Source organism: Notamacropus eugenii, chromosome 3 (assembly GCF_028372415.1).
Source record: "Notamacropus eugenii isolate mMacEug1 chromosome 3, mMacEug1.pri_v2, whole genome shotgun sequence".
Lineage (NCBI taxonomy): Eukaryota > Metazoa > Chordata > Mammalia > Diprotodontia > Macropodidae > Notamacropus > Notamacropus eugenii.
This window is the reverse complement of record NC_092874.1, coordinates 335,763,959-335,784,691: the sequence shown is the minus strand read 5'-3', so window position 1 is coordinate 335,784,691 and position 20,733 is coordinate 335,763,959. Positions and strand designations below refer to the sequence as shown.

The window sequence follows — 20,733 nt, the reverse complement described above, 5'->3', positions numbered from 1 at the left end:
CCAGCCACTGTGCCACCTGGCTGCCCTACTAGCACACAGTAGGTGCTTAATAAATGTTTATTGACTGTGTTGAAATGAAAAGAGTAATGTATTGACATCTTAATTTGGGTTTATATTCTGTGTTTAGTCTCTAGTTCTGACTTTGCTACTTATTAACTGTGTGACCCTGGGCAAGTCATTTAGCTTAGTCTCTGTTGTCATAATCTAATAATGAGAGGCAGCATGGGCTAGTTAGTGACTGGCCTGGAAGGTGAAAAAGGGCCAGTCCTAGGGTCAGACCTGAATTCAAGTGCTGCCTTTGACCCTTACTGGCCTTGTGGTCTTTGGGTATTTAATAAAGCTAACCCCTCAACCAGTCTCTAAGATCATAGGTTACCAGTGAGTTTCCTCTGTATCAATAGAGGGAGTTTGCATACTGATGAAATCACAGGCCTGGACCACTTTCCAGAACAAAATAGCCTGCTAATATATTATCTCATACAGCAATCTTGTGAGAAGCAGGTCCAATTTCACTGGAGTTCAGAGAAGTTTAAATGACTTACTCATGGTCTGTACAGATGGTGACTGAGGCAGGATTTGAATCCAGACCTTTCTGACCCCAAGACTATCATGTTATCCAGTAGGCTGCACAACCTCTCTATAAAGGTGATGGAGCCGGACTGAGTTGTCTCCAAGGCTCCTTCCAGCTACAATCTTGAGATTTTCCTAGAACTCCCACAGTCACTGCCATGGTCCCTCATGTAACTAGTGACAGCTTGAGCCAGTTTAGGAGAGTTTAAGCCCTAATGTGTCTCACAGGTAGGACTGAGTTGTAGGGCTGGAAGGAATGTTAGGAATCATTTAGTCCAACCCCTTGCAGTTTGTGGTTGAGGAAAGGAAGCCCAGAGAAGTTTTATCTTATTCAACCCACATAAGGCAGTGAAGAGAGCCTTGGGCCTGGAGTCAGGAAGACCTGAGTTCAAATTTGACCTCAGACACTTCTTGGCTGTGTGACGGCTGGGCAAATCACTTAATTGGCTTTTTGCCTCAGTTTCCTTAACTGTAAAATGAGAATAATAGCAGCAGCTAACTCACAGGTTGTTGTAAGGATCAGTGGAGATAATTTTTCCAAAACATGCTCAGCACAGTGCCTGGCACATAGTTACGTTGATGTTTAGTCTTGTCCAATTCTCTGAGATGGCATGCCAATACTGCCCATGGAATTTTCCACTGGCACACAATTGGGCTGTGTGTGTGTGTGTGTGTGTGTGTGTGTGTGTGTGTGTGTTTATTAATGTCCCCTTATGGTATCGTTACACAAGTAGAGAGCCAGAATCTGAATTCACGTCCTCAGACTAAATCCAGCATCCTTTTCACTGGACCAGTGATGGTTACCTCAATCTCTGCCTCTTCACATAGTTGCCCTCTGTACAAAGCTGTAGTGGTTTTTCCTTCTTCCCTGCCTCCCATTCCTCCATTCCCAGCCTCGCTCCACTTTGACCCCTTGGTAGTTTGGTGCACGTTAGAGTGTGGGAATACAGGTCAACTTCAGGGAACTGGGAGCTGTCTGCCCTCCACTGGGTCTCCTATCAGCTGGGGGAGTGGCTGAATCATAGGGGAGGAACATGAGGGCAGTGGAAAGCACTCTCTGAGGCCTCCACTCCTTGCCTAAGGGAACGGTTGGCTGGAATCACCAGGGGCACATGGAAGACTTTGCCACCAGCCTCCTTCTGACTCTGTGTTTGGGCTCTGACCTGGGAAGGACGAAGAAAGGGCATTGATTAGAATCCCTGAAGCCTTCACTTTTGGGTGAACTGGTACAATTTTTAATCCCCAGCTTATTCTCCCCCTGCCCCATAGACTTGTCCATGGGAATTCAGGGAATGCAAATGCAGTTTAAAAATAGCCGAACAGAATTAGAAAGGAAAACCTAGATCCCAGGGGCACCTATGCTGTTCTGAATCCATCTTTTGCCTGTTGACATCTTTTTTTGTCTTTCAAGACCTCCCAAATGTTATCTCCTCCATGAAGTCTTTCCTGGAGCCCCCAGCAAGAAAAAAGCTGCCCCTCCTCTGTGCTCCCATGGCAGCATTTTATACCTTTCCTGTGGCGCTTCTCACATCCTGGTTCATAGCTGTAGCGCTCAAGGGGACTCTAAAGGTCATCTGATCCAGCCCTCCCATTTTATAGATGAGGAAACCAAGGCTGGAAGTAGAAGGCCTGGGATCTGCACCCAGGTCTTTAGACTCCAAATCCAGCTGTTCTCTCCCGCCCCCATTTTACAGCCATTGTAGCTATGGATGTACTTGTTTTCCTCCTTTAGAAGACTGAACATTTCTTATAATTTCATTTATCTTTTTATCTGCCCTCATCTCCTCAAGTGCCTAGTACAGTGAGGGGGGAGGTTAGACAAGGGGAATAAACATTTTTTAGGGACCTACTGTGTGCCAGACACACACTAAATGCTTTACAGATATTATTATCTCATTTGATTCAATAAATGTTTGTGAATGAAATGCATGAGTAAGTACACAGCTGAGTGGTTTTTGGATCTGAACAAATCATTTCCTGAATAGACATATTTAGCATTTACTCCGTCAGCTCATGGTTTTCATGGAGTCCAGTGATTCTTAAATTATATCCTCTTGACCTATCTTCTTGTTTCTTTTTTTAAATTCAATTTTAATTTCTTTTCAGTTCCAAATTCTGTCCCTCCCACCTCCCCTTCCCCTACCCACTGAGACAGCAAGAAAGATAAAACCCATTACAAATACGTATAGTCAAACAAAACAAATTTTCTCATGTACAGAAAGAAAAGCCATGTGCCCCAGAATATCCTTCGATCCGTACTCTGAGTACATTACCGCTCTATCTGGGGATGGAGAATATGTTTCATCGTGAGTCCTCTGGAATGATAATTGTTGTGTTGTGTTGATCAGAGTTCCCAAGCCTTCCAAAGTTGCTTTATCTTTATAATATTGTCATTACTACATAAATTATTCTGGTTCTGCTCAATTCATTTTATATCAGTTCAGGTCATCCCAGGTTTCATCGTTTCTTTAAAAAAAAAACCAACCAGATCTATTATTTGTTCATTTTTAATATTCTTTTTTGAGTTCCAGATTCTTTCCCTCCTCATGCCTCCCCAACCCCTTGAGATGGCTATCAGTTATACATATGAAATCATGCAAGTCATATTTCCATATTAGCCGTGTTGTGGAAAAAAAGGCAAGAAAAACAAAGAAAGGGAAAAAAGGATGTTTCATTCTGCACTCAGACTTCATCAGTTCTCTCTCTGGAGGCAGATAGCATTTTTCATCACTAGTCCTTTGAAATTGTCTTGGGTCACTGTCATCCTGAGAAAAGCTAAGTCATTTACAGCTGATCATCGTACAATGTTGCTGTTTCTATGTAACTGGTCTCCTGGTTCTGCTTACTTCACTTTGCATCAGTTCATAATAAATCTTTCCAGGTTTTTTTTTAAGCCACCCTGCTCGTCATTTCTTCTAGCACAGTAGTATTTTAGTACAATCATATACCACAACTTGTTTAGTCGTTCCCTGATTGATGGGAACTCCAACCAAGTCCTAGTTGGAGACTGTGCGAAGAGTTCTAGGTAGAGTTAGAAGCAAAACTGTGTTTCCAAGTCTTGTCCTCACGAAAAGAGCTGCCACAAATATTTATATGTATATTCTTGGCTTCCTAGTACTCATGCCGTACATCCCTTTGCCCACATTATGAATGATCATTGGGCCCGATAAACAAGACCATTTGGTTTCTGTCTCTGCAGCTCTGCTGTCTTGTTCTCAGCATGGCATTTCAGAAATACTCATTGAATTGATTCCTCTTGATCCTGGCTGACTTGCCTTTCTCCCTCTCCCCTCATAACTAGCCTCACCTGGGCCTTTAAAGGAAAAAGGGCCCTTTACTTCTGGAGGCAGTGGTCATCAATGCTGGTAAATGCATTTATCCTCCTCCATCTGCCAGCAACTCATTGCACATAACCTTGGGCAAATTACTTTACCTTCCTGGGCCTTGGCATTCCTCGTTTCTCAGATGGAAGTAGTAGGAGCAGTTAGATGGTGCAGTGGTTACAGAGCCAGGCCTGAATTCAAGAAGACATATTCCTGATTGTTCAAATCTGGCCTCAGATACTTCCTAGCTGTGTGACCCTGGGCAAGTCACTTAACCCTGTTTCCCTCAGGTTCCTCATTTGTCAAATGAGCTGGAGAAGGAAATGGCAAACCACTGCCAAGAAAATCCTAAGTGGGGTCACAAAGAGTTGGACACGTCTGAACAACTGAACGCTTGTGTGTATTCTGCCTCCGACACTGATACTGGCAGAGATATCCTGGGCAAATTCCTTAACTTCTCTGTTCCCAGCAGTTCTAAGAATAAAAGTAACTGCTGATCTGCAGTGGCAGAGGAGGTTTCTTCATGGGGAACTCCTTCCATTGATTAAATCAGGGTCCAGCCCCCCGCATACCTGTACTAGTCATTTTCAGGGCAAATAGTGATAACACATGGGACAGGGCTGGGAATTCGTGTGCCTGGTACAATGAGAGAGGCAAGAAAGATTAAGTCTTTGTTTTTGTAGTTTTTGGTGCAGGGGCTTTTGACCTTGGGTCTACGTAACTTTGGGGTATTTGGGGTAGGGAGGAAAGGCTTGAACTTGGATGGGGAAAAAAGTTTTATTTTCCTTTACCTGTAACTGAACTTCAGCATTTCCTTCGATTATGCATGCTAACAAACCAGAGTAGTGCTAACAACAGTACCCATGACTGTTGTTGATAGAAATCATGGCTATTTTCGTAGCATGGTTACAATGCTTACAAATATCTCACAAGGCTCTTGACATTCATCAGTACCTTGAAACTATTGTAGTTATTAGAACTGATAGATATATTACTCTCACAGATTTGTTTTTTTGATATTTTGTAACTATTTCATCATAATTGATTTCTTTTGTAATCCTATTGTAATGCGTGTTAATGCATTTAAAATTTTTTTAATTTAATATTTGAAAAATATTTTAAAATTATGAAAAGGGATTCATAGCGTTCACCAGAATGCCAGAGGAGGGGTCCATGACACACAAAAAAGATTAAGAATCTTTACCTTAGGTTCTAGGGAAGCTAGGTGGTACAGTGGATAGAATGCCAGGCGTGGAGTCAGGAAGACCTGAGTCCACATCGGTCCTTAGACACTTACTAGACATTTCTTCTAGCACAGTAGTATTTTAGTACAATCATATACCACAACTTGTTTAGTCGTTCCCTGATTGATGGGAACCCTATTGTAATGCGTGTTAATGCATTTAAAATTTTTTTAATTTAATATTTGAAAAATATTTTAAAATTATGAAAAGGGATTCACTTAACTCTGTTTTCCTCCGTTTATCATCTGTCAAATGGACTGGAGAAGGAAATGGCCAACCACTGCAGGATCTTTGCCAAGAAAACCCCAGATGGGGTCACAGAGAGTCAGACACAGCTAAAAATAACTAAATGACAGCAAAAAAGCTGAGATTCTAGTTGTCAAGGTCAGAGATAGACACATACAGGAAATAATTAGGGAATAAAACTGGATGGTCTAAGATGAGCGTGTAGGCAGTATGTGTGTATGTTTGTCCTTTGTTGCTGAAGAAGACCATGCCATCAGAGAAATAATGACATGACTTACACTTGACTTTGTTTTGAGTGAGGGAGGGCTGTGCAGGTCACCAGCCTTACTTGTCCTCCAGAGCCATCTGAATCCAGTGACCACATACCATCAGGATGACTGAAGATGACCCAGGATGAGGCAATTGAGGTTAAGTGACTTGCACAAGGTCACACAGCTAGTGAGTGTCAAGTGTCTGAGGGGAGATTTGAACTCAGGTCTTCTTGACTCCTGTACTGGTGCTCTATCCACTAATGTGGTACTAAAGGGGTATGGGGAAGAAGGGGTCACAGAAGGTTTCACAATGCACCTGGCACTTAGGCCAGGCCTTGAAGGATGGATTGGGTTTTAGACAGCAGGGGAGAAGAAAGAGGCAGCACTTTAAGCTTTGGGGATAGGGTCCCCAGGAGGAGAAGGGATGAAGAGAGAATGTTTTCCAGAAACTGTGAGAAGGCTGGCTTAGGTTGAGTGGGCAGAGGGTTCATCTTGGGGAAGTGTGGGAAATAAGGCTAAAAAAGATAGACTATAGAGGAACCTGACCAGCAGGCTGAGGAGTTTGGACTTCATTCTTTTGGGCCACAGGGAGCTGTCGAGGGTTTTTGAGCAAGGGGGTAGCAACAGAGTTTCTTTGGGGAATGTTAGATCATAGATTATAGGTCCTAGAGCTGGAAGGGACCTTGAAGTCCAACCTCTACAGATAATTAAAGTGAGTCATAGCGAGTGAAATGATTGGTTTAAGGCCACTCAGGCAATAAGCAGCAGAGGTGAGACCAGGTCCTTTGACTTTAAATTCTTTTCAGTGTGTCATGTGACCTCCATGAGGAAACTGAGGCTTTGAGAGATTTTTTAAAATAATAGCAATTGCTAATATTTATATAGTGTGTGCCAGGGACTGTGCTAAGCCCTTTACGATTATTATCTCCCTTTGATCTTCACAACAGCCCCCTGAAAAGTAGGCACTATGCTTATACCCATTTTACAGAGGAGGAAACTGAGGCATATAAATTAAGTGACTTACCCAGGGTCACACAGCATGTAAGTGTTTGAGGTCAGATTTGAACTCAGGGTTTCCTCATTCCGGGGTCAGCATTCTATCCCCTGTGCCAGAGGTCATATAGCTCATAAGAATCCCAACTCTACCTCCAAGGTTTTGTTCCCCGTACCATGTTTCCTCTTCTTGGACTGGAAGGAATTTTGGTTCTCATTAATGCAGAGCATTTTGCATAGATTTCATTGTTTGATCATCACACCAATCCTATGAGGCAGGTGCTCTTGTCTCCATTTTATAGATGAGAAAACTGAGGCCCAGAAAGGTTGTCTTCGTGACTTTGAGTGTACTGCTTTCAAGCTGTTATGCCATGCTTCTTAATTTTAGCTCCCTCCTTTGGTGTTGGAGTGTGTGCAAGATGGGTTGGAGGAGGGAGGGGGAGGCCACATCCTGACGAGTAGAACATGTTATTTAGAAATGGTGTGGGGGCCGGCGATCGAGGCTGGTGGGTGAGGGCCTTGCATTGGTCAGATTTTCCCTAAGCTTGTCCCCTCATAGCTTTCTCCTTGTCTGCTCCTAGGGTGGGTATTTTCCCGAACATGTAAAAGCTATGACCAGCCTGCGGTGGCTGAAACTGAACCGGACTGGGCTCTGCTACCTGCCTGAAGAGCTTGCTGCACTTCAGAAACTGGTAAGAACATTTCTCACTCTCTCCTTGGGCCTTGGGGAGCAAGTGCAGGGGCCAAGTGGAGGGAGTGGGATCTCTGGGGTGAATGGGAAGGAATGGTTGTGGAGGCATATCTCCCCCTGCTCCTCAGACTCTGTATGAACTGTCTCTCAATTCTGCCTCCAGGAACACCTGTCCGTGAGCCACAATAACCTGAACACTCTCCACGGGGAACTGTCCAGCCTTCCCTGCCTGCGGGTGAGTCCCCATCCCGGAAGAGGAGTCACAGGGAGGTAGCCAACAGCCCTCTCTGCCCTGACCCTGAGTCTGTATCAAATGTCCAAGCCTGGGTATCACAGAGGAGGCAGAGATTGGGTATCACGCAGTCTCTGTCCTGCAGAACCCATAATCTATATAGTTAGAGAAGCAAGATTCATGCTTATGAAACAATAGGGAACATTATGGGAGTTGTGCTTCATCAAGTGCTAGAATGTGTGAAACAGACAGTGACTTTAGTAGTGACTTGGAGGGGGAGGAGGAGGCCACAGTGGGCTGAGGTGGTCAGCAGAAGCTTTGTGGAGATGGTGGCCCTTAAGCCAGGAATGAAGGACAGTGGGGATCTGGAACAGAGGAGGCATGTCCAACAACAGTGCTTTCTCTGAACTGTGAGCTTCTCCCTCTGATTGTTGTTAACCTGGGCCAGGGAAAGAAGAGGAAGTTTTAGCAGTTAAAATGACACCTTGGGCCATCTGGGCTTTGGGGTAGTAGGCAGAGGCACAGACAGGGTGGATTTCCTGTGGGCCAGGATTGCAGCATGTGTCACCCTCAGCTACCCCAGAGATTGTGGGGAGTAGTCCAGAGAGAGTGGGGGGAAGGAGAGGGATCCAGCTTCTGTCTACCCTGATTCTCCCACCAGTCTTATAGAAAGAGTTTTCAGATTTTTCTGGGTCTTTCAGCTATTAAAATTATCTCCCCTTAAGACATCATCCCTCCCCTCTTGTAAACATTTTAACCCCCGCCAAGTACTCAGTACTGGTGCTACAATGGATAGAGCGCTGGCCTGGAGTCAGGAAGACCTGAGTTCATATCTGATCTCTAACACTAGTTGTGTCATCCTGGACAAGTCATTTAACCCTGTTTGCCTCAGTTTCCTCACCTGGAAAATGAACTAGAGAAGGAAATGGCAAACTACTCCAGTATCTTTGCCAAGAAAACCCCAGAATGGGTTACAAATAATTGAACATGACTGAAAAAAGAGAGCAACCCCAAAAGTACCAAATACAGCACTCCACATAGAGTATGCATTCGATAAATATTTGTTGTATTATCTGTAAGTCTCGGAATGGTTAAGATGGCAGGTTCAAATACCAGCTCTCATGCTAAATGCCTATATGATCTTAGCCAAGTCACTTCACGGCTGTAGGCCTCACTTCTTCATCTGTGAAATGAGGCTCCAGAGGTCTCTTCCAGCCCTTCCACAGGTCCCCTCTGGATCTGGGATCCCAAGTACCCATGGCAACACACATCGCTTCCAGGATAGTGCTTTTATGATAGTTTGTTTTAGGACAGATCTTACAGTGTGTCTTCCTCAAATAGAGTTAAGCATGATTGTCTTCTGTTGTCATTGTGACAGATGACACGTGGCACTTTGCACTTGGATCGTTGTATTAAATAATAGGACGGAGGAAAGATGTGCGCTTTACTTCTGACTTCTGCTGACACTGAACGCTGTATTTGATCCAAGTTTTGTGGCTCTCTGTGCTGCCTTTATGTTTCTTGTTGCAGTCACGGTGTGGATGGCCCTCTTGGCTCTGTTTCCTTCATTTCATCATTCTGCATATATCTCCCATTTCTCTGATTTCTAAATCCTTGTCTTTCCTTTATGCACATATACTGCAGCCTGATAAGTCATTCATTCTTTGGCTGTTGGGCGCGTGTTTTGTTTCTAACCGTTTGTTATCATGGATAATATTTCTCTGAATGTTTTTTTATGTGTGAGTCTTTTCTGTTCTGTTTCTTTGGAGAATAATATTTTCATTTTAAAAAAAGTTGTCCTCTTTTGAGGCTTTATCACATGCTATTTTCCTTCCACTCCCCACCATGATCACAGAATCCTATAATATCAGAGCAGGAAGGTCCTTAGACATTATCCAGTCCAATCTTCCCCCCACTTTACCGATGAAAATTTAAACTGAGGCTTAATGTGGTTCAGTGACTTGTCCAAGGTCAAACAGCAAGTCACCTACAGGTGGTGCCATTAGATCTAAGTCTTCCTGATTCCTAAGCCTGATAGTTTCTATTTTTTTTTCTATTCCGTAAGCCGCTCTCCCCTCAAATTCAGCTGTAGGTCCCCAGAAGAAATGCATTCCTTTCCTTCTTCTCTTCTTTCCATCCTAGGAGCCTATTGGAGGTTCCTGAGAGTGTCTCACATCCCTCAGCTCCAGACTGAGGTTACCCAAGTCATGTTTCTTCTTTTGTAGGCAATTGTGGCTCGAGCCAACAGCCTGAAGAATTCAGGGGTGCCAGATGACATCTTCCAGCTGGATGATCTCTCCGTCCTGGTATGTAACCCCACTTCCTCCAGGCTTTTCCTGGATTGTTTGGTTCTCCAAAGAAGCTACACTAGCCTATAAATCAGACCCCCAACATTTGAATTTCTGAGTATATTTCAGAGGAAAAAACCATAGCCTTGCCTGGAGCAAAAGGGAAGCTATCAGTAGCCTGTGTAGGTGATGCAGAGATGCCTCATTGCCTTTGAATGGGTTTTGCTTTTTGTTTTTAAATGATTGTGTGTCAAACCTGTTGCCCAGAACTCTGCTATCCTATAAACCCTCAATTTCTTGGTTCCTTGGATTTAGGAGAAAACAGAGAATCACAGGAAAACAAGTAGAGGTAAGGGATGTTATTTTAAAAGAATAAAAGACAAAATCAGCTTATAAGCATGTTCTGGGCTTGGTTCATATTGCATCCCAACTCTGGCCCGCTTTCTTTCTCTGTGTCCATGTAGCAGGGGTGGGGAACCTGTGGCCTCACAGGTCCTCAAGTGTGGCCTTTTGACCGAGTCCAGGTTTTACAGAACAAATCATTTTATTAAGAGGATTTGCTGTGAAGTTTGGATTCAGTCAAAGGGGCACACTTGAGGACCTAGAGGATCACATGTGGCCTTGAGGCTGCAAGTTCCCCACCCCTGACTAGGGTCTAGAACACTAGTCTCCAGACTTTTGATTGTATACTCCATTAATAAAAACCTTTTTAAAACATGAAGTTTATAAATTACAAACTACCGTGTGTGTGTGTGTGTGTGTGTGTGTGTGTGTGTGTGTGTGTGTGTGTATATGTATTGTTATCATGTTAATCCTTATCACCTATCCAATATGGACATTTAAAAAGATGACAGAGTGAATATTTTTAAAAGAATTTAAAATTTTAATTTAATGGTACAAAAAACATTTTGCTATCTCTAAAATATTTAATCATAAAATAATTATTTTATAAATAATAAATTTCTAATTTTGTTGAAGTAATTGAATAGGCTTCATTTTTTAAAAAGAATCTTGGTTTAACACTTTGTGATGTAACTCAGAGGGCTCATTCTAAGTTCATTTTATTTCAGTACTTTATTTTAATAGTTATTGTAATGGAAAAACAGACTGCACAGACACAGATACTTTAGGAAGGCAACCATTGGCTGTTTTTACTAAATACCCATTTTTCAATTTTAGCCACTGAGTATGCAAGAGTTTTTATTGAAATATGACTAGCAAGCTTCTGATGTCAATCAGTTGTTTTTGCAAATGTATCAGGAGGGGTTTTGTCTTTATACTTTTGAATAACAGGTTCAAAACCCACTGAAACCCTTTGTTTGGAAGATTTTTAAGTGGTTTGGGAAATTCTCTTTCCAAACTTTTAAAGGTTTTTCGTTTTTAAATGTCTTGTTCATTATGATGGATTTGTACTCTCTTTACCTGCAGGGATAGTAATAGAATCTACTACCAGGGAGAAGCCAAGGCTTGTAAGTTGGGCAGCTAGGTGATGCAGTGGAGAGAATACCAGACTTGGGGTCAGGAAGATTCATCTTCCTGAGTTCAAATCTGGCCTCAGACACTTACTAGCTGTGGTACCTTGGGCAAGTCACTTAATCCTGTTTGCCTCAGTTTCCTCATCTGTAAAATGAGCTGGAGGAGGAAACGGCAAACTAGTCCAGTGTCTTTGACAAGAAAACCTCAAATGGGGTCATGGTGAGTTGGATGTGACTGAAATGGCTGAGTCTCAGCCACAACAGGTTGGGGGATTACTTGAGTTCCCGGAGTTCTTAGCAGCAGTGGGCCTCGAACTTATCAGGTGTCCAAACTAGCTCTTGTATCAGTATTGGTGAGCCCTTCGGGATGGGCCTTTTGAAACTAGGATGCCTCAAGAGGGGTGAACTGGACCAAGTCAGAAACAGAGCAGGTCAAAGCTTCTGGGGCTGTTGGTAGTGAGGTCTTTCCATTGTGGTTGTATTTCTAGGCAAGATAGGAAAAGCGAGTCCCAAATGGAACCACAGGGTATTTGAAATGGAGTTTGAAATGGACAGAAATGTCTCCTATTAATCCATGCAACACATAGAGCATTCTGGTTGGAGGTCTGGACTTGCCTCAGGACAGGCCAAACAAGGTTAGCTTAAAAGAAATCCAACAAACTCCAGAAAGAAATGCAGAAGGGTAGAGTTCACAAAAAAGTACTTGGGGTTGATTAGATTAGAATTAGATGCTCAGCGTTTCTAAGCTATTAAGTTAAGCTTGGCTCAGGGATGTGCACTCCATGAGGATCTTAGACAAGCTGACTAGACTAATAATGCAGCTGGACATGTTGTCTAAATCTGTGTAAAGTAAGATAAAAAAAAATGATCATGGATTAGCCTCCAGCATTTGTTCTCGGTGCAGTAGTATTCTAGGGATACATCTATATATCCACTTCTGTACTCATAATTTTATTATTATTATATTATTAATACAAAAATATGAATAAGGAGAGGCGGCTAGCAGGGGCCTAGTTGTTGGTCAGTCCCCTGTTAAGTTGTTTTTCTGTTATATCCAACTCTTAATGGCCATTTTTGGTGGTTTTCTTGGCAAAGATACTAGAGTGGTTTGCTGTTTCCTTCTCCAGCTTATTTTACAGGTAAGGAACTGAAGCAAATAAGGTTGTGACTTTCCCAGAGTCACACAGCTAATGTGATTGAACCTAGATTTGAACTTAGATCTTCCTGACTCCAGACCTGGCTACATTGCACCACCTAGTGCTCCTAGGTACATAGCTGTGGTTACATAACCATGGGACCAGGCAAAGTTGTCTTAAAGCAGCTGATTCCTTTCTCCAGAGCTGACTAACTCAGAGTGAGAGCACAACGATTTTTATCTAGATAGGTCACAAGCTGATTTCTTTGCTAATCATTGGACGTTCCCTTTGTTAATCAATTACCTTTATCTAATGGCCCTTGGTCTTTAGAAATCTCTTCATGCTTTGTTGATGTTGCTTAGGCCAGGGGTGGAGAACTTTTGGCCTCAAGGCCACATGTGGCCCTCTAGGGCCTCAAGTGCTGCCCTTTGACTGAATCTAAACTTTATAGAACATCTGTGGCCACAAAAAGGGCTGCACTTGAGGCTCTAGAGGGCCACATGTGGCCTTGAGACTGCAGGTTTCCCACCCCTGACTTAAGACTCCTCAACTGGATTTTTAGCATCAAGAACTGGGATAAGAAGGGGTTTTGAACACTTATAAAAGCAGATGATATCAGTAATTCTTTTTTGGTTACCTTAATTTCTGAATCTATTCCTTTTCCTCCTCCTCCCTCCCCCTGTAACGTAATAAAAAAAGAAACAGTTCATAGCCAACATATCAACTAAGTAAGACTTGACAGTATATGCTGTGATCAATCCCCATAGTCGTCCACCTCTGCAAAGAAGGATGAATGCTTTGTTGACCAGGAAACTAAGTAATAGCTGACATTTATAATAATATTAATAAAATAATATCAACACAATTATAATACTTTTAAGATAATTGTAATAGTATCAGTATGTTAATATAATATACATTATACAATACTATATGACAACATATTAAAGCATTATATGTTCTGTGATATATTACATAGCATATATAATTGTCATATAATATATATTTATATTGTGTTATCTTATAAAGCATTTTTTGTTCATTCATTTGGTACTCACAGAGGTACCCTATCATGTAGGTGTATAAATTTTGCCACCCTTTTGACCTTGGGGTTGGTATCCCAAGCTCTAATCCTTCAAACTTCATGACAAATTTAGGCATGTTCCTCCTTTTCTGAGCGGATTGGGCATCTGGTATTTCCATCTTGGTTAAAGGGTTGAATGGTTAAGGTCCAGTCTCCGATGGCTATTTGCTTCTTCCTGGTAGGAACAGTAGTAAGAAAGCAGTATGGTATAGCAGATGGAGAACTATCCTTAAAGCCAGCAAGACCTGGGTTCTTAGAGCCAGGAAGATCTGGGTTCATATCTAACTTCTGATAGATACAGATTGTATGACCCTGGTTAAGTCATTAGCCTTCCAGTGAGTACCCCAAGGCAGCTCTCCAAGACTATAAGTTACAAAGTAGGTGCTAGACTGCATTGGTAGAGGGAGTTTCCTTATAGGATGGAGAGCTACCGTGGAGTCAGGAAGACTTGAGTTCAAATGTGACTTCTGATACTTACTAGCTGTGTGACCCTAGGTGCTGCTTGGCCAATAGTAGGTCCCAGCCCAAGCCTCACTTGGTCATTCTTTGGGTTTTAATGGCTTAGAGTAAGTGCATTATTTCAGTTTTGGCCTGAACCCAAGAGGTTTTTGACTAGGTAAAAGAGACATTCTTTGCCTCATTTCTTACCTAGCCTTAATCACTGAATGAACATTGCCTTGGTCCAGCAGAGACTTTGGAAAGACTTGAGTGTAAAAAGGCCAAGGCCTCCCACTGTATCAGGGACCATCTCCAGTCATTCTGCTCTATATCTTGCCACTGGAGCCAGATGGCTCTGGAGTAGAGAGTGAGGCCCTGCCTCACTAAAGTCCAATTCACCTGCAGATCGTGGCATCACCTTCCTGATGACGTGATCCTCTTAGAATGAAGGACATACCACAACAGTAGATTTTGCTCTATCAGTTTTACGGATGAGGATTTTGAGGCTTGTAGCGAGGATAAGTGACTTGTCCCTGATCACGCAGCTAGGCAGAGGTAGGATCTGACCCCAGGCTTCTGCAGATGCAGCACTCTAACCCCTATACCATAGTATTTCCTAAGCCTTCTGGGTAATTGAGGTTGGCTTTATTATAAAAGCTGTGACAATCTGTTAAAATACTTTCTGGATAACAGCCACAAATCTCTTATTTCTCCATACACTCTCACAGAGTGTTTTCACATCTGCCCACCTTGAAACAATCCCATAAGGAATGCTGGGCAGGCGTTACTATCCCCATTTTGCAGATGAGAAAATGGAGACCCCAGGATGAGGTGACTTGTCCAAGGTCTCACAGGGTAGGTTATTTAAGAGCTGGCACTAGAGATCTCATCAGCTGACTCTTTGTTTTTAATATTTTCTTTCTTCAAACTTAATCATTGTCTTCTGGTTTTTATGAAACGTTCACTGCTCAGTATTTACCCCTCTCCCTGACCAATGACCCTTTCTAAGGGAATGTACAATACCAACAACAGGAAAAAAAATTTAAGAAAAACCAGCTGACTCTGTGACCAAAGCTGGCATTGTATTCAACAATCCACACCCATTGCCCCCCCTTTTTTTTCTGAGATGAATGCCTTTAGTTTTTAAAAACATTATTTGGGAGGGGGAAAAAGCAGCTCATTTGCTGCTTTCTTTCTTTTTCCCCCCCAAATTTATTAATTTACTTGTTTTCACTTTTTAGCATTCACTTCCATAAGTTTTCAATTTTCTCCTCCTCCTTCTCGCCCCTCCCCAAGACAGCATGCAATCTTATATAGGCTCTACACATGCATTCTTATTAACCACATTTTCACATTAGTCATGTTGCACAGAAGAATTAAAATGAATGGAGGAAACCATGAGAAAAGCAAAACTAAACATAACAAGAGAGAAAATATTCTGCTTCATTCTGCATTCCAGTTCCATAGTTCTTTCTCTGTATGTTGGTAGCATTTTACCTCGAGTCCTTTGGGAATATTTAGGTCCTTGCATTTCTGTGAAGGACTAAGTCTGTGAGAAACAGTTCTCGCACACTGGTTGTTACTATGTACAAAGCTCTGCTGGTTCTGCTCCTTTCGCTCAGCATCAGTTCATATAAGTCTAAAGAATTATTTCTGAGATCCACCTGTTCATCATCTCTTATAGCACAATAGTATTCCCTTACATTCATATACCACAACTTCTTCAGCCGTTCCCCAATTGGTGGGCATCCCCTCAGTTTCCATTTCTTGGCCACCACAAAGACAGCTGCTACAAATATTTTTTTGTACATGTGGATCCTTTTCCCATTTGTATGATCTCTTTGGGATACAGTCCTAGAAATGGTACTGCTGGGTCAAAGGGTATGCACATTTTTATGGCCCTTTGGACATAGTTCCAAATCGCTCTCCGGAATGGCTGGATCAGCTCACAGTTCCAACAATGAATTGGAACACTCTCCCACATTATCTCCAACATGTATCATTTTCCTGTTTTGTCATATTAGCCAATCTGATAGGTGTGATAAGTTGTTTTGATTTGCATCTCTCTAATCAATAGTGATTTAGAGCATTTTTTTCATATGACTATAGCTATCTTTAATTTCTTCATCTGAAAACTGCCTGTTCCTATCCTTTGACCATTTATCAGTTGAGGACCATTGCTCCCCAGTGCTGCAAGGATGGACATGCTCCTATATTTCTTCTTTAGGTCCAAGATGGGGCAGTACAATTTTTGTCCCATTTTCTGATCTGTTATTGATGGACCTGGTTAAGGGGTCCTCCCAGTTCTGTACAATAGAGGCTCGCCTGCAGCAGGATTAGCTGCAGGAGGTACCAGGGCTCCTGTTTTTTACCTTCTGCTTTGCCTTTGACCCATAGGACCTGAGCTACAACCAGCTGACAGAATGTCCACGGGAGTTGGAGAATGCCAAGAACATGCTGGTGCTCAATCTCAGTCACAACAGGTGCCAACCTGAGTCACACAGGGAAGCAAGAAAGACAGGGAGGGAAGAAATCTCCAGCTTCCTCCCCACCCCTGCCCTTCCTGGCCTGAGGCTGACCCAGGGACCCTTTCTATGATTATTTATATATATTCATACACACACATAAAATCAGCAGTGGTGGGGGATGGTGAGAGTGTTGCTATCCCAAAGCTCCAGAGAATCATTTTGATAAGAGGGGGTGATAGAACCCAGACTTTGGGAGTAGTGGGGGGAGGCCTTAGAAGTGATCTAATAGCCTCACATTTTACATATGAGGCCTAGGGAGGTTAAGTGACCTGCTCATGATCTCATGGGGAATTTAATGTCATGGTTAATACTAGAACTCAGGTCTCATAACATGGAATATAGCATTTAGTCTCTTAAGCTATGATGACTTAGAGGTATGAAGACCCCCTGAAATAACAGTGGAGGATAGATGGGAGTGTTTCAATAGAGATAGTGTCTTAAAGTTCAAAGAATCATTTTGATAAGAGGATGGGAATGTGGAAGCCAGGCTTTAATAGACTGTTAATAATAAGGATAATTAGGGATGGGGGGGTGGACAGTGTGAGTTTGGTGAGGGGCAGAATTAAAAAATAGATTGATGAGGTGAGCTGTGATTTCCCCCCTCCCCCTTTCTCCCCACAGCATCGATAACATCCCCAATCAGCTCTTCATCAATCTGACTGACCTGCTGTACCTGGATGTGAGTGACAACAAGCTGGAGAGCCTGCCCCCCCAGATGAGGCGCCTTGTGCATCTACAGACGCTGATCCTCAATAACAATCCCCTTATGCATGCCCAGCTCAGGTACTGGTTCCCCTGGTCCTGTTCCCACCCACGCACCCTCTGCCCTACCCTTTCCCCTTCTTACTGTTTGCATGGTTCCCCTCTTTCCCCATCCAGGCAGCTCCCTGCTATGACAGCCCTGCAGACCTTGCACCTCCGGAACACCCAGCGCACCCAGAGCAATCTCCCCACCAGCCTGGAGGGCCTGATCAACCTTGCTGGTGAGGCAGAGGATTGTCTAGGGGGTCAGAGTGGCCCTTAGGATGGGGAGGGAGAGGTGAATGGAGGAGACACACAGATAACAACCTAAACTGGGAATTCAGAGACCTGGAACAGGGGTAGAGAACACGTGGGTGCGATCTTTTGACTGAGTCCAAGTTTTATGGAACAAATTGAGGAGATTGGTTCCATGAAGTTTGAATTCAGTCAAAGGGCCACACTTGAGGACCTAGAGGGCCAAAGGTTCCCTATCCCTGACCTAGATCCTCATTTCTGCTCCTCTGATTTGCTATGGCCTGGGTCTGGATTCTGAGGATTTAGTAAGATGGCAGGTATAAAGGTGCTTTGTAAATTATAAAACAAATGCATAGTGTTAGGTTTAGGCCAGAGGGGTTGTGGCCAGGCTCACCTGGCCTGAGGAGGTCATTGAGGGAACAAGCTTCCAGAGAGATTTTCCTTCAGCATTCTTGACTGTCCTGAAGCCTTCTTCCCCCTACCTATCCTGCACCAGGGGAAAGGTTTATTGGAGTTGGATTCATGGTGAGGCCCCAGGCTGTTAGAGGATAGCTCTGGGTCTCTTCCAATCTGTTCCTCCCATTCTGCCCAAAGTGTGGCCCTTCTTTGCCAAATTCTTAGTGCTGTCACCCTCCCAAACAGACGTGGACCTATCCTGCAATGACCTGACCTGGGTGCCCGAGTGCCTGTACACCCTCCCCAACCTTCGCCGCCTCAACTTGAGTAGCAACCAGATCTCTGAGTTGTCTCTGTGCATTGACCAGTGGGTCCAGGTGGAAACACTGAATCTGTCCCGAAACCAGCTCACCTCTCTCCCAGTAAGTGGCCTGTGCATCTTTGACCTAGGCCTTTGTGAGTACCTTTTGGGGAGTGGAGTAGAAAGGGATGTGGGCCATAGTCTTGGGAAATGGAAAGCAGATGGTACCATGTGGTCTGATGGGATGGGGATAACCTGGGGCTGTGGTCCTTGGGGGGAAAGAAGTAGAGAATGGATGGGAGAAACATATATTATCCACTTCCCACAAGGAAGATTTCTGTGAAGTGGTAGGAGAATTGGGAGGGAGGGAGAGTATGGTCCCAGTGGACCACAAGCCTGACCCTGACAGAGTTCTTTGTCTCTAGTCTGCCATCTGCAAGCTGACGAAGCTGAAAAAGTTATACCTGAACTCCAACAAGGTGGATTTTGATGGCATCCCTTCCAGTATTGGCAAGCTGGCCAACCTGGAGGAGTTTATGGCAGCCAACAACAACTTGGAACTCATTCCTGAGAGCCTGTGCAGGTAGGAGGCTGGGGTAAGGGTCTGGGTGAGGAAAAGTGCTTTAATCCCTCTTTCTTCTTAAAAAGCTCAGCTAAGAAACCATCAGGCCTTAGGGAAGGATAGTTCACAACCAGCCTGGGATACTCATCGCAGTGTCTCAAGTCTTGAGATATAGGTCTAGCTCAGTCTTCTTGGTATAATCTAAATCTGTTTTGTTTTGTCTTTCTTTCCTCTAGGGGGACTAAGGCTAATGGTTTAAAAAAAACCAATTTCTAAAGGCATTCAGCTTGTGACCTTTGCAGGAATTCTTCTTAACTTTTATTTTGTGTCATGGACCCCTTTGACAATCTGTTTAAACCTGTGGACCCCTTCTCAGAATCAGTGTTTTTAAACATAGCCAGGACTCAATCGGTGCTAATAATGAATCCTGTAAAGTGATCATGTTATGTGAATTTGTGCAGCATATTTTCATTGACCTGGACCGATGACCATATTTTACATCATTCTAAATTCCAACAATTTAGATGTGAATACGTGACCACTCATCATTTGCACTAATCAGAACCTAGCAGAACATAGAATAAAATACAAAAGGAAACCAGTTATGTTAAATAAAGATGTAAAGGTGTTCCTCCTCTAAGTTCATGTACCCCTGGCAATATTGAGAACCCCTTGGTTTAGTCAAATGCTTGCCACTCTTCTGACGTAGGGGTTGGTGTCCCAATCTCAGATCTTTCAGACTTCATGATGAATTTGGGTATGTGTCTCCTTTTCTGAGTGCGTTGGACATCTGATGTTTCCATCTTGCTTAAAGGGTTGAGTGGTTGAGGTCCAGGCTATGCTGGCTATTTGGTTTCTCCTAGCAGGAGCAGTAGTAAGGAAGCAGTATGGTATAGCAGGTAGAGAGCTATCCTTAGAGGCAGGAAGACCTGGATTCATGTTCTCCCTGTGACACATGCAGATTGTGTGACCCTGGTCAAGTTATTAGCCTCTCAGTGAGTGCCCCAAGGCAACTTTCCAAGACTGCATCACAAAGATGGTGCCAAACTGCGTTGGTAGAAGGAGTTCCCTATTCTGAAGAAATCACAAGCTTACTCCAATTTAATACTCTGTGCCTACTTGGTATCTTGGGATACTCCAGAAAGTCACCACTGCCATTTATAGCCATGTGACCTGTGCAAAAAGCCCTCTGGGCAAAAAAACCTCTGAGATTTTGGTTTCTTAACTCTACGGTTGTACTGATCATTTCCATCCCAAGTGGCTCATGGGGATTTTGTGAGAATCTGATCAAATTATATAATGTATGAAAGCTCTTTGGGAACTAAGAAGACGTTATGTAGCTATAAGGTGGCATCATCGTTATTGTCGTTAGTTTAAAAAAATAGTTTTATTGTAATTAATGATATCGGGCAGAACATTTAGACCTGCAATCCTCAGTCCTGATTTATATTTGCTGTGTTGATATTGGGTAAGCCTGTTAAATAGAAGTTAACCATGTAAGTAAAATTCTTAACTTCTGGACAATTTGCTGACCTGTCCTATTTGTTGGTAAAGGAAGTTCTTCAATAGAATTTTCCTAGAGCAGGGTTCTTAACCTCTTTGGTGTCATGGACTTACTCCTCTGGCAGTTTGGTGAAGCCTTTGGACCTATTCTCAAATTAATGTTTTTAAATGCATAAAAGAAAATTACATAGGAAATCAATTATATTGAAATGCAGGTATCCAAAAAATTTTTTTAAGTTCACTAACCCCAAGTTAACCCTTGCCCCTAGACTAGTAAAATCTCAGGTCCATTTCCACCTGCTCCCACATTCACTGAATTAATGATAATAGATAATTCTTAAGTTTACCCACTCTCATTATTTTCTTTCTTTTCATAGCAGCTGGGTTCTATACAGTAGTGGTGTCAAACTCAAACAGAAAGGAATCCCTTAGAGTCTGAATATTGATTTAGAAAACCACAAATTAACATTATCTAT

The 20,733-nt window shown here is 42.9% G+C and overlaps 1 protein-coding gene across 1 annotated transcript in view; it reads left to right on the top strand.

Moving 5' to 3' along the window:
• Positions 1-20,733, top strand: part of FLII (FLII actin remodeling protein) — a 44,404-nt gene that overhangs the window by 3,186 nt on the left and 20,485 nt on the right. The window contains exons 2-9 of the mRNA XM_072597078.1: positions 7,209-7,319; positions 7,482-7,553; positions 9,776-9,856; positions 16,369-16,454; positions 17,121-17,282; positions 17,379-17,482; positions 18,138-18,313; positions 18,618-18,775. Coding sequence (XP_072453179.1) covers positions 7,209-7,319; positions 7,482-7,553; positions 9,776-9,856; positions 16,369-16,454; positions 17,121-17,282; positions 17,379-17,482; positions 18,138-18,313; positions 18,618-18,775 — 950 coding nt within the window. The remainder of the gene's footprint in view (positions 1-7,208; positions 7,320-7,481; positions 7,554-9,775; positions 9,857-16,368; positions 16,455-17,120; positions 17,283-17,378; positions 17,483-18,137; positions 18,314-18,617; positions 18,776-20,733) is intronic.